At 35.4% G+C, this 14,866-nt stretch overlaps 1 protein-coding gene across 1 annotated transcript in view; it reads right to left on the bottom strand.

The window, feature by feature from the left end:
• The window catches only part of UNC13C (unc-13 homolog C), a 632,162-nt gene that overhangs the window by 284,513 nt on the left and 332,783 nt on the right, over positions 1-14,866 (bottom strand). Inside the window, exons 13-15 of the mRNA XM_082388208.1 lie at positions 11,647-11,803; positions 2,444-2,512; positions 686-775 (exon numbers count right to left, since the gene is read on the bottom strand). Coding sequence (XP_082244334.1) covers positions 686-775; positions 2,444-2,512; positions 11,647-11,803 — 316 coding nt within the window. The remainder of the gene's footprint in view (positions 1-685; positions 776-2,443; positions 2,513-11,646; positions 11,804-14,866) is intronic.

The following is a 14,866-nucleotide window of genomic DNA, read 5'->3' as shown; positions in this document are numbered from 1 at the left end:
TTCTGTACAGGAATTTCCTGAATAAAAAATCATAAACTCTCTTTCAAAGGGCAAAAATGTTTAGCCCATAGCCTGACAAGTAGTTTTAAGAAAGGCTTTACATGAATTGTCTGGCTAGCCAAATTATAATTGCAGACAACTTGCTATTAAAGCAGAGAAGATATACCTAAAAAGAAATGTTTGCATAGGTTGGTAGATAACAATTAATTATACCAATGGATTAAACAATCACACATATTCATATACAGACATTCCCAGGGCAGGAAATGGAAGTTGCTACGATTAGGGTAAACTTAAAAGAGTTGGCTACTCTCTTGCAATGAAAAAGTCCGCAAGATATCTCAGTTAAAATTGAAATGCAAAGTGAACTCCATTTCCATTTAATGTTCTTAGGGATTTTTTTTTTTTTTTTTGGTAAGTGTCACATCCACTCACTAGAGAGCTTTGTTTAAGATGAATTTAACTTAAAACTAAATTTGAGCCAAATGTATCAGAATATCTTAAGTGTCTAGGATAATCTCTTTTTCAACACACATTATGTTGGAAGATTCATTTAGCTCAGGCAAAGGCACCACATCTTAATCAATGGGGATGAACAGTACTGATCAAGAGAAGGGTAAAACCAGACTCTATCAGGGAGTAAATGTGTGTCACACGAAGACAGTGACAAAAATAAAAGATGTACCTTCATCCTAAAAAAGGTGATACTTGTTAGCAGGTCAACAGTTGATTTCAGGTCTTGCAATCTTTCAGCATTGCTGGCGGGAAAGTTTTCCTGGTTAATTAGGAAACAGAAAATGGGTAAATTATCAGCATTAAGCCTCCAGTGGCAAATAAACTACAACTAACTTTCTGTGAAAGAAAATGGTAAGTAAACTGTGTAAAATTTAAAAAGTATCACCACAGTATTCTCACAGTATTTTTACTGTAAAATATCACAGAAAATAAACAAGTTGGAAGTATTCTCATCTTAGTCTTAGAAAGCCATATTCTTCTATTTATTCCCACAATGTAACAAAAATGTACAAAATAATATCATTAATGCAATGTTATGAGGTTATTCATCCTTGTTTCACAAAATAGGTTTCCTGCTGAAAGAGGGAAGGTGAGCACATATTTGAAAATATTTTTTATAATTTTCTCAAGATGGGTTATTTTTTCCAAAATCCTTTTGGGAAACTTTACATGTCCTATATTTACTTTTAGTCACAAAGAAGCTAAAAGTTAAAAAAAGAAAATAAGACTGCACTTCATAGTCTCTCCTTGAAGTACTGCAGATTTAAACAAAAAGTTTTTGTTAGTGAAGTTTGGTGAAAAATGTGAGATAAAAATGCAGATGTTCAGAATTTTGAAGGAAAGGAAAGGAAAGGAATTATGAAAAAATTAAGGAAACAATTTCAGCATTGAGAAATTTCTCATATTAATGTGCTTTCAGATAGGCTTTTTAAAGAGCCATTAGGAAAACCACAGGTAACTTTTAGGTATTCATGAACTCAAGCAGAGTTGGGGTGTCAAAGTAATGGTGAATGAGGTGGCCTCAAGGTCCTTCTTGCCCCCAAATATCATTTTCACTGCCTGTCATAGCAGTTCCCTTCTCATAGTGTTGGCCCCAGTTCTGACATGTAAGGTAAGTTTGACAAAATTTGGTATTATATTCCGGAAATGCACAGTTAAGCGATTCATCAATAAGAGACTAAAAATTGAATGTAAGAAAGATACATATATACAGATATGGAAAGATATTTATTATAGAATAAATTGTTAAAGAATGCAATAATTGTTACTATAGATATTTTGGTAAATAAAATTTGTAACTAAATTTTTTTGTAACTGTATTTTCTAAATAAAATTATATCTGTGTCTTTACAAACACAGACACACACATGAATATATTTGTGTATGTGTGAGTTTGTGTGTGTTTCACCTGCAGGGGAAGTATAGAATTGTTGACAATGAACTCTGTACAGCTTCAAAAAACGCACATTGTATTGATCTAGGAGTGAATTAAGCAGTGAATCCCAGAAGGAATATCAAAAGCTGAGGAAATATCAGCTGGATATCTTAGTAAGAAGGGGTGAGCTTTTAAGATGAGGACTGGGCCACATGTCTACTTCATGAATTAGCTGAGGGCCACTCAATCTGATGGTTATTAAAAGAATTATAAAATTAAAGCTGTACATGTGTGTGCACGCACGCACGCACACACACACACACACACACACACAGAGTACTGCAGGCTGATGTGGAGCAAGGTACCTAAACAAGGGATGTCTACTTGATTCCTTAAGGGACCCGTCTAGTGTAACAGGACCCAAGATTCCAAGATCATTATCTTTACTTTTCCATTACATAGTGGATAACTTTTTTTTTTTTTACAATATGACAAGAAATCATCTGAGCCAAACACCATATTTTACCTTTAGGCAAATAATTTTGTACATACCCTATACTTTGACAGGTCAATCCTTAAAGAGTTATGCAACTGGTCCAGCAGTTTTATGAATTTTTCCCTCTGTGCAAACACAAAATAGGAGAATGGAAATCAATGATAATTCTAAATGTAGTCCTCACAACAAAATCTGTCTGAGTTAATGTCCCCATTTGATAGAAAGGAAGGTTCAAAGATGTCAGTGATTTCTCCAAGATCATAGAGCTGGTATGGGACATAGCAGTGATTCAAACTCAGGTCTCTGACACCAAAGCCACACTCTTTCCTGTAAGTCACACTGCCTCTCTGTGATGAATGAGACAGTATCCAAAGAGTTGAGTCATGAAGAAAGAGTCCAGACAACTGAATTGCCACTGTACTCCTTCACAGCAGTATGAGTCAACAAGAGAAAATATAACCCACCCCTCTTCCCACCTCCACACACCACACCACCTCCCCAAAATTAAACTATAGCTTTTTTAAACTTCTCCCACCTATGGAAGGGGGACTAGCTGCTCTTTGTGTCAAAAACAATTTCAAAAAGTATTTTCCTTTTGGTAACAGACTTCATAATCTGAAAGGATCGACTGCCTTTAAAGTATGTTTATGATTTAGTGCTAAAAAAGTATAAAATATCAGGTCAACAAAAATTACCAATGCCTCCCTCTGATGCTGTATCAGGGTTGGACTGACTTCTTCATAGAAGGTTTTGAAGATGATAAAGGATAAGAATTAAAACGTTTTGCTAATAAGCATAAGGATATAGTTGTGTGGATTAAATAAATTAAATAAATTAGATAAGGTAAAAAACCATCAAAGTCACACATGAAAACTTTACAATAGACAAAGCACCACTCTGAGTTTCCGATTCCTAAATAAAAATGAAAAAAAAATAGGGGGATGGTAGTAAATGACAGTAAAGTTTCCTCCCTAGATTAATATTCTGTAAACACAAAATTACACTTTGGAATATATTAGCAAAAGTAGAAATTTTTCCTAGTAGTTTCACGTACAAGTTGGATTTATGGGGTATATAACTGTTATCCCTTTAAGTCACTGATCTTGATGAAGTGAGTCGAATATTAACGGGAGTTGATAAATTGTTCCTAAGTTGAAACTTCAATTTTCTGAATAAACTGTCTTTTATCAGGTTTATATATCAGTGAACAAAGTTTGAGTCTTGCCTCTGTGTTAATAACCCTTGTGGAGGCAATGAAGGAGCCTAAGAAATGACCCTTCCAGAAGCTTGCTATCTTGTTAGGTAAGTAAGACTCTCCAGTAAAGCTTCTGGAAAATACAATGAATGTCTTAGAGTTTTCTTTCTTACTCTCTACCATACCTTCCTAGGGGAGGAGGTGACCTATGTTGCCCTTTATTAACCCCCATCCCCCATCAATGTGGGTCAGTGGATCTCAATCAAAATAGAAAAATAAAAGAGCCGCTACAATCATCGGTTTAGGCCATAGTAGTTAATCATTCAACGACTGTAAAAATCAAAGTGTTTGTGTCAGTCTCTGGATGCTTTATATGACCTCTGTGATTGGTATGAATCATTAAGACAGCTGATATGACCCTAGTCAACCACACTATGACCCAAATCACTGGCCCTGTTGTGTATACTGGGACCAACTGTTCTGGTTGTCTGCCCGATATCCCTTCTTCTTCTCTTCCTAATAGAACCTCAAGAGTCAAACATGTCCTTTATGAAACACCTACCTTCCCAGGCCTCTTTTAGTCTAGCAATGGCCAGGTAGCATGATTTTGGCCAATGAGATGTACACAGTTTATTAAAGGGAATGGAACCAGCCAGCATATTACCGATGAATTATTATTTAGAAAGATTCTAAAAGAATGCTCTGCAGAGTTTGTTGTATTAGTATTTGCTATATAATCCTTTGTTAGGCCTTTTTTTCCATTTGCCCTTTGTGTCTCTCTCCTTTTTCTCACCTTAAACTCAGACAAGATACTAGAAGGTCAAATAGTCATCTCGTGGCTATAAGATGAAAAGCTAAACAAATGGTAAGAATGATGAGGCAGGAAGCTAGGAGCCTCCACACGGCAGCCTAACTCTGTCTGCCCACCCTTTCAAAAAATTACAATCCTGAGCAGCTGTACTAGCCCTGAATTCCTTACTACCTTTGGACTTAGGTTACATGGGAAAGAATATTGAGTTAGGTTTGTTGAATTTGTTTCATGCAGCTGAACAGAATTTTGACTGATACAGATCACACATTTAGTCTTCCAACCTAGGTCTTCAGTGCTCAGCTGGAAAATTTACATTCCAGAAAAATAGAAAACTGTGGAGAAAACTGCCAGGCTTGTTGTCGCTAAATCCCAAACAATATCAGGTGATGTGAAATTAAAAGTGTGCTCCTGATACAATTTTCACAGACATTTTTTAAACAGAAGGACAGCCTGAAATTTTATTTCATTTACCATATTTCTATTTAACTTGAGTGAGATTGCCTTTGTGAGAGCAGAGGAGGCCTATCACCTACATGGTGTGATTTGAGGAATAAGAAAAGACTGCAATTAAAAAACGTTTCTCGAGGGACATGCCACAATATCTGAAACTGTCACGTTACTCAGTTCTTTGCATTTGGTAAGGACTACATATGTCTGCTATTAGGTAGGGGCTAAATCTATAATATTAACATTAAGCATTATCTGTTATCAAGTATTTAGGTTTAATTATTTGACAAGAATAACTCTAGACCGGGGGTCAGCAAACTGTCTGTAAAGAGCCAGATCATAAATATTTTCAGCTCTGTGGTCTCTGTCACAACTATTAAACTCTGCCATTGTAGCACAAGAGCTTCTATAACCAATATATAAACAAACGAGCATGGTTGTTTTCCAATAAAATTTTGCTTATGGATACTGAAGTGTGCATTTCATATAATTTTCAGGTATCACAAATGACAATATTTTGATTTTTAAAAACCATTTAAAAATATAAAAGCCATTCTTAGCTCGTGAGCTGTACAAAACCAGTTGGTGAGCCAGTTTTGACCCATGAGAAGAGGGGAGATTTTGAGTAGGGGGAGGCAGTTGCTACCCCACAAGGACACTCTTAGCAAGTTTCCCTAGGACACTGGGAATCGTGGAAGGAAAAGCTCTTATAAAGAAGGTGTGTAAAAACCTCTGCATCATCCCCAGCTTCGCTCTCCCATTCCTTTGCTTCTCAGTATCTCACTCCAACAGCAGCAGTAGATTTCACCTGAAGCTAATGATGCTTAAGCTCTCGGGGTCCTCACTTGATTCAGCTTCCCTGGGAGGAGCCCTAGCTGCATGTGCAACCTGCTCTTACGTTTTCATAAATTTACAAGAATAGGATAAAATTATTCTGACCTGGACCAGCAAATTATAAAAAGTTTTTTCCAGATCATATCGAAAGCAGTCATTCTTTAAGCAGAACAGAAAGATTTCAAGTAGAATTAATGTGTAGGCGATTTTGATAAGTTTTTGATAATTTAATTAATGCTAATCATATGAACATACTGGAAATACATTTGCATTTCTTGTTGATTTGAGATTAATACTGATACCAACAGAGATACCATAAATTATAAAATGCCACTGAAACCATGCTATCAATGACACACTAATTAATAAATGACATAAATTCAAAGAGTATATAAGAAGTCACTTAATAGGCAAACTTGAAAAGCACTGAGATATTATTGTTCACTGAGCATGAAAGCCTAACGTTTCTCTCAGTCTGACTAAACTTTAGACAGGCTTCTTCTTGACACTAGGTCTTAACCTCCCTTTTTTATTTTTAGCGCATTTTCTTTTCTTTTTTTTTTTTTTTTGCAAATTGTTTTAGACACCATGTTTTTGTTTTTTTTGCATTTTCTATGATTGTAAGCATTTCCTGTCACTCTATCAGAAAGTTCGGGTTTCCCAGGGATTTGGAAAAGGAACACATAAGTTGGGGCATGGCTGTGTGATCAGGGGGAAGTGCTGATTTTTTAAAATTATTATATAAGTTTCAGGCGAACAGTATTATAATTTGACATCTGTATACACTAGAAAGCGATCACCACCACAAATCTAGTTCCCATCCATCACCGTATAGTTGAATCGCTGTCTGATATGCATTCTATCTCTCCCCTCTGCAACATTTCCTCTACAGAGTGATCTTTCTAAATCAGAAATTCGATCAGATTCTACAAGATGCCTCAAGAATGAAGTCCAAACATCTGAGTGGGCATTAAAGGGCCTCAGCAATCTAATATCGATCCAGTAACACAATGTTCTCTTATATTTCCATCTTTTATTCTATCTGCCCTATTCACTAGGCAGGCTACCTTACACACACTTTGAACTTAGTTTTATACCTTCTCCTTGTCTTTACTTCGAAGACCTAAGGTAGTTTTCCTTCTACTTCTTAGACTTTGAAAAATACTACTCATTCCTAAAAGCACTGTTCCTTTTGGCAAGCTTCCATGAGCCTCTGAAGAGTATCCATCACTTTCTCCTCCTCAATCTCAAAGCAAATTTATAAGTATGAACTCCTTTGACACTTATCCCATTTGGGGACTGATTTATGGTTATTGTTACACATGATTAGGTGACTATCCCATTAGAGTATAAAACCCAGAGAACAGAGGTAAACATTTATCTTTCAGTCCCTCTACTACCTGCCATAGTGCCTTATATGAGGTATCACATAAATATGTCTTGAATGAACAAGCAACGAAATAAAAGAATACCTGTAATGAAAAGGAAATATTTATTAGCATATTTGTTTTTGAAGGGCACTGGCTATGTCAGAGGGTATCTATGCTCAAGAAAAAATTGAGCTAGATAAACATCAATTTTACTAATAATTTGCTATTTGTGTCTTAAGATAACTAACCAAATAAGTTTCCTAAAGAGTTTTCTTCAAAGTTGAAAAACTGACCCCCACCTCATGGAGTTTTCTTCCTTTCCAACTCTTCCTCTACCCATGGTGTTTTCAACACCCATGGAGATGTTTTATCCAATCAAGTTCTTTGATAATCTTGACTCCCAGCAATCTTCGCATTCAAGGGTGTGCAACAAAACCATCTCTCCAAAAGAAAAAAGCCTTGATTTTTAGCATTTGCCAGTTTTCATGATGTAAATACTCTCAGTACTTCCAGTTTCAAGATGGCTGTATTCCACAACCAGCCTGCAATATTCCTAAAAATTCAGCAATCACTGCCTGTTAGCAGGTACAAACTAGCTCCAGTACACCACTGTTCTTACACTCAGTTTTCAACAACCTACTCCTAGAGATACATCTTGGACCTGAGGCTTCCCCCTTTGAAATCTTAACTACATGGATGATGTTCCTACCCAAATCCTTTATCTCTGTCTCTATCATGGTGCCACTTATCAAACCTAGATCCCATGGTGAATCACTTCAACTTTCTTTTGATAGTGTCACCTATACGCTAATTCCCTAACCCTTCCATCACCTCTATTTTTTGTGTGTGTGGGAAATTTCAACCTTCTGCTATATGTTACTACATCAGAATCTGAATGCTGAGAAATTCTGAGAAAAACTCACAGCCACATGAATTGTTGTAACAACAGATTCATGCTAGGAATTCCTCTTACGTGATCCTGAAGCATTTGTCTTTCTGTTCCCTTCAGGAGCTTATCCAAACCTTTTTCCAGCTTCCTCTACCTTGTGCCTCTCTATCATAGCCCTTGTCTTATATATAAGCATTTCTTGTCCTGTAGACAACCATAGAGAAGATTAGGGAAATATAGTATGATTCCATCAACTTTTCACTCCTATATCAGAAGCTTAGCATTCTCTGCAAGGACTCACACACCATTTCCTCAAATTTCAGAATAGTAACTTGTCCTTTCTTATTCCAAAGAATGTCCCTCCTTCCATCTTCTTGACTACATTTACTTCTTTCTCCTCTGGGATGTTATTATATCACTTATTCTCCCTCTGATAAATTTGCAACTTCATTCTTGCAGCTAGTTCCTGTCCTAACAATCTATAAATATGTTAAAATGTATCTTATTAAATAATAAAAACTCCTACCCAACCACACAGTAAAAGTAACATCTCTTTTTTCACTGTAAAACCTTCTCACTCTTGACCAGTCTCTCTCTTACCTTCTCATTCAAGTTGCTTAACAGGTTAGTCTCTATTTCATCACCCACTTTCCCTCTTTTAGTCATTATTATAAAATACAAATACAATATAGAAAAATGTACAACTTTAGTATAAAGATGAATACAAAACAAAAACAACAAAATATTAGCTTTAATCCCACCAAGTGGCTACACTATTGGCATTTTGGCACATTTTCTTTCAGACTTGTTTCTAAACCAGTATATATATATATATATATATATATGTGTGTGTGTGTGTGTGTGTGTGTGTGTGTGTGTGTGTGTGTGAGTGTGTGTGTGTGTGTGTGTGTGTGTTCAATGTTGGCATTAGATTATATATAGATTTTTGTATGTATATATTTTCATTTGTCATTTTTTCATGGGCATGCTCAATTACATACACTTTTCTTTAAAAAGCTTGATTTTTTAATGACTGCATTATATTTTAGGGAATAAAGGAACCCTAACTGACACAGCTATTCATACATGCCATTCACCGAAGATCTCTATGAAATTAGGCTTTAATCTCAACTGCTTCACTTAGCAATGACCTCCTAATTGCCAAAGCCAACAGGCTCATTCCTTTTGCCATCTTACTTGAACTTTTTGCAACAGCTGACAATGCAATATACTCCTCTTTTCTTAAAATATTTTTACCTTGTCTTTAATAACGTCAGATTTTTATCATTATTTTTACCCAATTTCTCTAACCATTTTCCTCAGCAAACTTTTCTTCTCTCTCATCTCCACACTCAATGGTTCTGTTCTTTTCACTTTGTTCTTGAACATTTTTCATCTAAACCATGACTTTAAATACACTTGCACACAAAAAGTTTGGATTGGAAAGAGTAATGATTTTCTTTTCTTAAATATTTGTTTGTTTTACAGTCCTCATAGGTAAGAAAGCTTTTCCACTGGTTTATTTTTTGAAATTCAAAAATGTCTGGATTACACCTTTGGGAAAGATAAAAAGGGGCCAATATAATAGTGTTCCTGCCGGATTCACAAGTGACAGTATCAGCTTCAGAAGTCAGGTAAATAAGAACTTCAGGCCAAGTGAAGGTGGGAAGCTTTATACTTATTATATTTGACTGAGCAAATAGCATTATTTTCAATAGGTAGAGAAAAATTTAGTCAAATTTACACATCAAATCACTAAGTTATCCAGATGTAGTTTGAAGAAAGATTTCTTTTTTGACCCTGTCCTACAATAAGTTATTTGATTTACAAAGTGAACTTTGTTATAACTATGTTGCTACTGAAACACTGCAAAGTAGTGAAATCAATTTGGCTTCTCTTCTTTGGGTCCGCATGAAGTAAAGGAGCATGCTATCTCATTTTCCTCCAGGTAGCTTTTATGGAAATTAGTCATATAAACACATCTTCTTTCTCAGAGGTAGAAAGGCTCAGTGTTCCACAAGGTTGGCTTATTCTCTACAGTATACCCAGGCAGAATATTAAAAGCAAAACAATTTCATGAGGTTTTTATAACAAAAACTATTCTATGATCTGGTGATGGTCATAATAGTATTTTGTTGAGCTGACTAGGGAATTTTCTTTGGTCCCAGCTCTTACAAGAGCCAATCTGTCTAACAAAAGTAGAGGATAGGCAGGAGAGATGAAATCCTCATACCTTATATTTATAGAGTACTTTCAACTCTTACAAACTAGCTTATCTTTTACTTCATTTGATTTTCATCTTAAATTTGAGAAACATGTCAGAGCAATAATTTCTACCCTCATTGAACATATTGAGATATTGAGGCTTGAATGACTGAACTGACTTGTTAAATTTGAAAACAAACTCAAACCCCATGACTCTTAACCCAGATAGTGTTCTCTTCTACCAGTATTTATTTTGATTGTCGTTAAATAACAATTACTTTTCTTTTAATTCATTCCAACTCATCTCACTAATTCATTCCAACTCATCTCACATACTTCACATGCATTTTCTTTTAAATGAAAAGGACAAGAAAAGAGTAAACATAGCAGCACATTTTTTTCCCTATTGGCTTTACAACCTTTTATTACCTGGGTCTCATTTGTTTCTACTTTATGACACATACCTCAAATTTGATTTCTAACAACATGATCAATAACACAAATCTATTCAGTGAACCGATTTGGAAGTGCAGTGAAAAGAGTAACTATGGTGTCATGGAAATCACTTTCCTACAATGGATCTTAGTTTCCTCCACAAACAAATAAGTACAGAACTACCTGTCTCACAGGGTTATTGAACAGAGCTACCGCCTACCAACTGCCCTGGTGAAAGCCTTGGGAATCTTTCCAGGCATCTTTCCCTTTCTCTCACTGTTCACATACCTAAAGACAGCAAGTGCTGTTGAGTCTATGCCCTGAAAAGCTCTGGAATTTGTCCTTCCTACCCCATCTCTACTAATTCTCAGTTTAGATCTTCGCCACTTTACTGGAATTACTGTTTAATTACTGTTTATATCCTATTTCTAGTCTTGTCAATTTCAATTTAATTATACTTATGGAGAATGGGTTCCAGCACCAGTTACAACAGATAAATACTTGAGACTCCTTAGGATCCTGCATTTTTACTTTTCAGTGTGTTCTTGATGCATTTGACTGTCAGGTTGGACAGTTTTAATTATATATAGATAGTTTTCTTGGCTTCTTTATACACCTAACACTTTTTTTACTTAGATGATATGCCTTTATCCATCAGTACCGGTAGAAACCAATAGGAAGTGCAAATGGAGCCCAAAAGGCTCCAGAGAAGCCAACTGAGCTCACATTTACGAGGGAACGATATCTGCCATGGTTAATCCCAAATTTGCTTGCATGGAGGATTTTCTATAAATCCTAGTACTCTATCACAAAACGTATGTTTTCCTCCATTGGAAAAGCCATTCCAGATATGAAGATTTAATCTAATGAAGATACCTATTGACGGTCAAATAAAGGTATTTCACTGAACATGTTTCAAATAAACTTTAAACTTTAGTCTATTACACTAAGAGATACTCCTTAAGATGTACACTCTGTGGTAAGATTCTAAGAATATCTGGAATCCAAAGCTCCTTGAAAATCTAAGTCCCATAAGTTACGAGGAATTTTCAAGTTCAAAAAATAATACTTACACCAAAGTTGGTAGCAGCAAATCGATCTGAGGCAGAAACCTGTACATTTGTTGAAACAGTTGTGTGAGCATAGAAAGCATTTATATTTGCCAGCAAGGTGCTCATTACAGCAGGGACACCGGGGCACATGTATTTAGAAGACAGACATGAAAAGTGCCTGCAAGACAAAAACATTAAGTGCTTTAAAAGCAGAATCTAATTAATTCACATAGCAGCGTATCCTCTAACATCAGCAATTAAATAATTCCTCTACTCTATCTATGAAAAGGAGAGAAAACATACAATTACTAATTGAAAGAGAAAGCAATTTCAGCCTTTTAAAAATTTCTCATTCACAAATGTGAAGTGGCTTAATTAGAATGTGATTTGCCACAAGGATATGTGCATAATTTCTTTCAACTGGGAGAGTGTTGTGTGTACACACAAAAAGTGCAATTTCCAGTGGAATCTAACACTGTCGAAAAGCAATAATCCAGGAGTCTCCCTTTCTCTGGCAACTCTGTCCCCAATTACTTCAGTTCCTGAAATGCTGAATTGCAACCAGAATGTTCTTTCACACTTGTATTCCTCTCACATTGATAAGGTAAACAAGAGGCTCTCCTTTCATTGCATGCTGATTGAACAAGTCAACTTAACATCTGACCTGAGTCCAGTTTGTGAGCTTTTGTTATTAAGGAGTATCTTCCACAAGCAGTTTTGTTTATTGAGGTTTTGCTAAAGCCAGGATTTAATTAAGCAGACAAATGAACAGTGAAGACAAACTGAATTATGCCAGCTTTATGCTTAAAGACCATTTCTTTTAAACCTTGAATAACAGTATCATTTACAGACATCAGAAGCATCAAGTGTTCAATTCCATTATTTCTCTCAGGAAAATTTGTTTCATTTGAACTCTAACAAAAGACTTAAAAATTGAAAACACAACTTGTGATAAAAGTGAAAAGATAAAATACCCATGGAAGAAAGAAATTTTCATTACCTAATCTGATCCTATTCTGCTCTCATATCTCAGTAATTTATCCAACACCAAGGCATCTCTGAATTTTGTATTATTGAACACAAACACAGAATGTACCCATATAAATAAATGCTCGAAGTGGCACCTCAAAAGAAATGGATGGAGGTCCTGGAAATGGTGCTTTTCTTAGACCTTAGCCAGGCCACTCGTCTAACTTCGATTAGCTAATAAATGTAGGCTACATTTTTAAACATGGATCTTTGAGGATCATGAACAACAAAGTATGCCATGAGAGTTACATGATCTGTGTAATTTAACCCTGGAATTAGATGACCACTACTTTACTGTTTTAGGTAAATGATGCATATTTTGACATTATCATACACTACTTATAATTTATATCTATTAAGAATACCACAAGTGATATAAATATATTAAAAATAGAAATTAAATAAAAACTAGCATATGGTATCACATTTCTTTCTTTTTTCAAAACTGTCAAATAATTAGATTTGTTAGACCCAAGTCAGAAGTCAAGAGATATGGAATATGCAATGCCTAAATGGAATGGTGTGGGAGATGGCAAAAGGGAAATATACATACCTAGGTGGGAACAAGAGACAGACAATCACCAACTGTCAAAATAAACTGGTGAGGAACTCAAAGACCAGAAGTTTATTTTCCTCAGCATGCATTATCTATTTAAAGAGATTCTGGAGGTCATGAGAATGAATAATCTTGCTCTTGGTTTTAAACCACAATTAGTATTCTCCTAATGCAGCTGTGTTACTTAGTCTGTACTGCTTGCAGCTGCCAACCTGTGATTTTTGGTGTCCGGTAAGAGCAGTAGCAACAGCTTAGCAGGTACTTTAAGTAGAACAATGGAGAAACATATGAATATTCTGCTTAAGGCGTTCACGGTGTGAATTTGATAAGTGAAATAGAAAGTTTTATTTTGAAGATGATGCAATTATAAGGTATCTTAGGGAAAAATGAGTGTCATATGGGAAGACCGGGGATATCAACAACCAAGCTTTGTCTATTTTATACTTTGACTTGATTCAGCCAATATCTTAATGATGAAAATGCCCTATGAAATTGTGGCTTTGCAATCCCAAAGCAATGTTTTATAACCAAAATGAGAGGTTTAACAAATAATTTGTTAGACATGAAAATTTATGGGTAATATAGGCAAAAAGCTATGTAAATGAATGTAATTTGGAGTTTCTTAGTTTAATGAAATATTGGCTATGTGTTTATAATTTAATGTTAATACATATTATTCATAAACAATTAGAAAACAGGAAAATAAACTGCCATTCACACTGCTGTTCTTTAAAAAAAAAATTCAATTTACAGCCAAATAGTATAATTATAATACTTTCTCTTATCAAAATTGATGAAAAATAGAATTAGAATTGATTCTATTGTTTTTCTACTCTTTAACCTTTCATTCTTTTTTTTTTTTTTTAATGTTAAAGGCATCTGGCCAAAGTATTCTCCCTTTAACGACTACACATTTACTATATGTCTGGGACTATTCTTCTGATAGGAATCTTGAGTTGATTAAAACATGGTCCTGGTGTAAAAAATTAATGTATAACTTAATTGAGAGGCATGCACATTAAACCCTCATTTTGTCATACAAGAGAAAGTGCTGTTACAGAGGTATGTAAGGGTTTGAGTGGGCCATGGGATGGAGGAGTGAGGCCTGGAGATGGATGGCAAAGGTCCAAAGGTTGAGTTGAGACCACTAGTGGTGAACCTAGTATAGGAGAAGTCAGAGGGAAACATCTGAGTCAAGGTCTAGAGGATGAGTGATTATGTAATGGCCATGGAAGAGTGGAGAGTTTAGTGTCCCTAGAACTTACTTTGATAGGTATTTACTGAACATGTCTGAAAGCCAGATACTGTATTAGATACTGGGTATACGGTAATGAGTTCACTTACAGATTAGTGGGAGAATCAGTGACACAAGAAGTGTAATACAATTTTGAGAAAGTTATGAAAAAGAAAAGCATAACAGTGCTATGAAACACCAAATTAGACTGTGTGTATTGTACCCTGGTGGTGGTGGGGGGTGTCTAGGAAGATTTCTTGAAATGATGCTGGGCTAAGAGTTAATGTATGACTAAGAGATAGCCAGAGCGAGCACAGGGCTTGCTATTGTTGATAGATAAAGAATGTAAATATTCCAAAGGAATGGAATAATTAAAACCAAGACACAATGGAAAGAAACAAAATATTGTGTACAATGAACCC

This window comes from Balaenoptera borealis (genome assembly GCF_965194805.1).
Source record: "Balaenoptera borealis genome assembly, chromosome: 3".
Lineage (NCBI taxonomy): Eukaryota > Metazoa > Chordata > Mammalia > Artiodactyla > Balaenopteridae > Balaenoptera > Balaenoptera borealis.
This window is presented reverse-complemented; position numbering and strand designations above follow the sequence as displayed.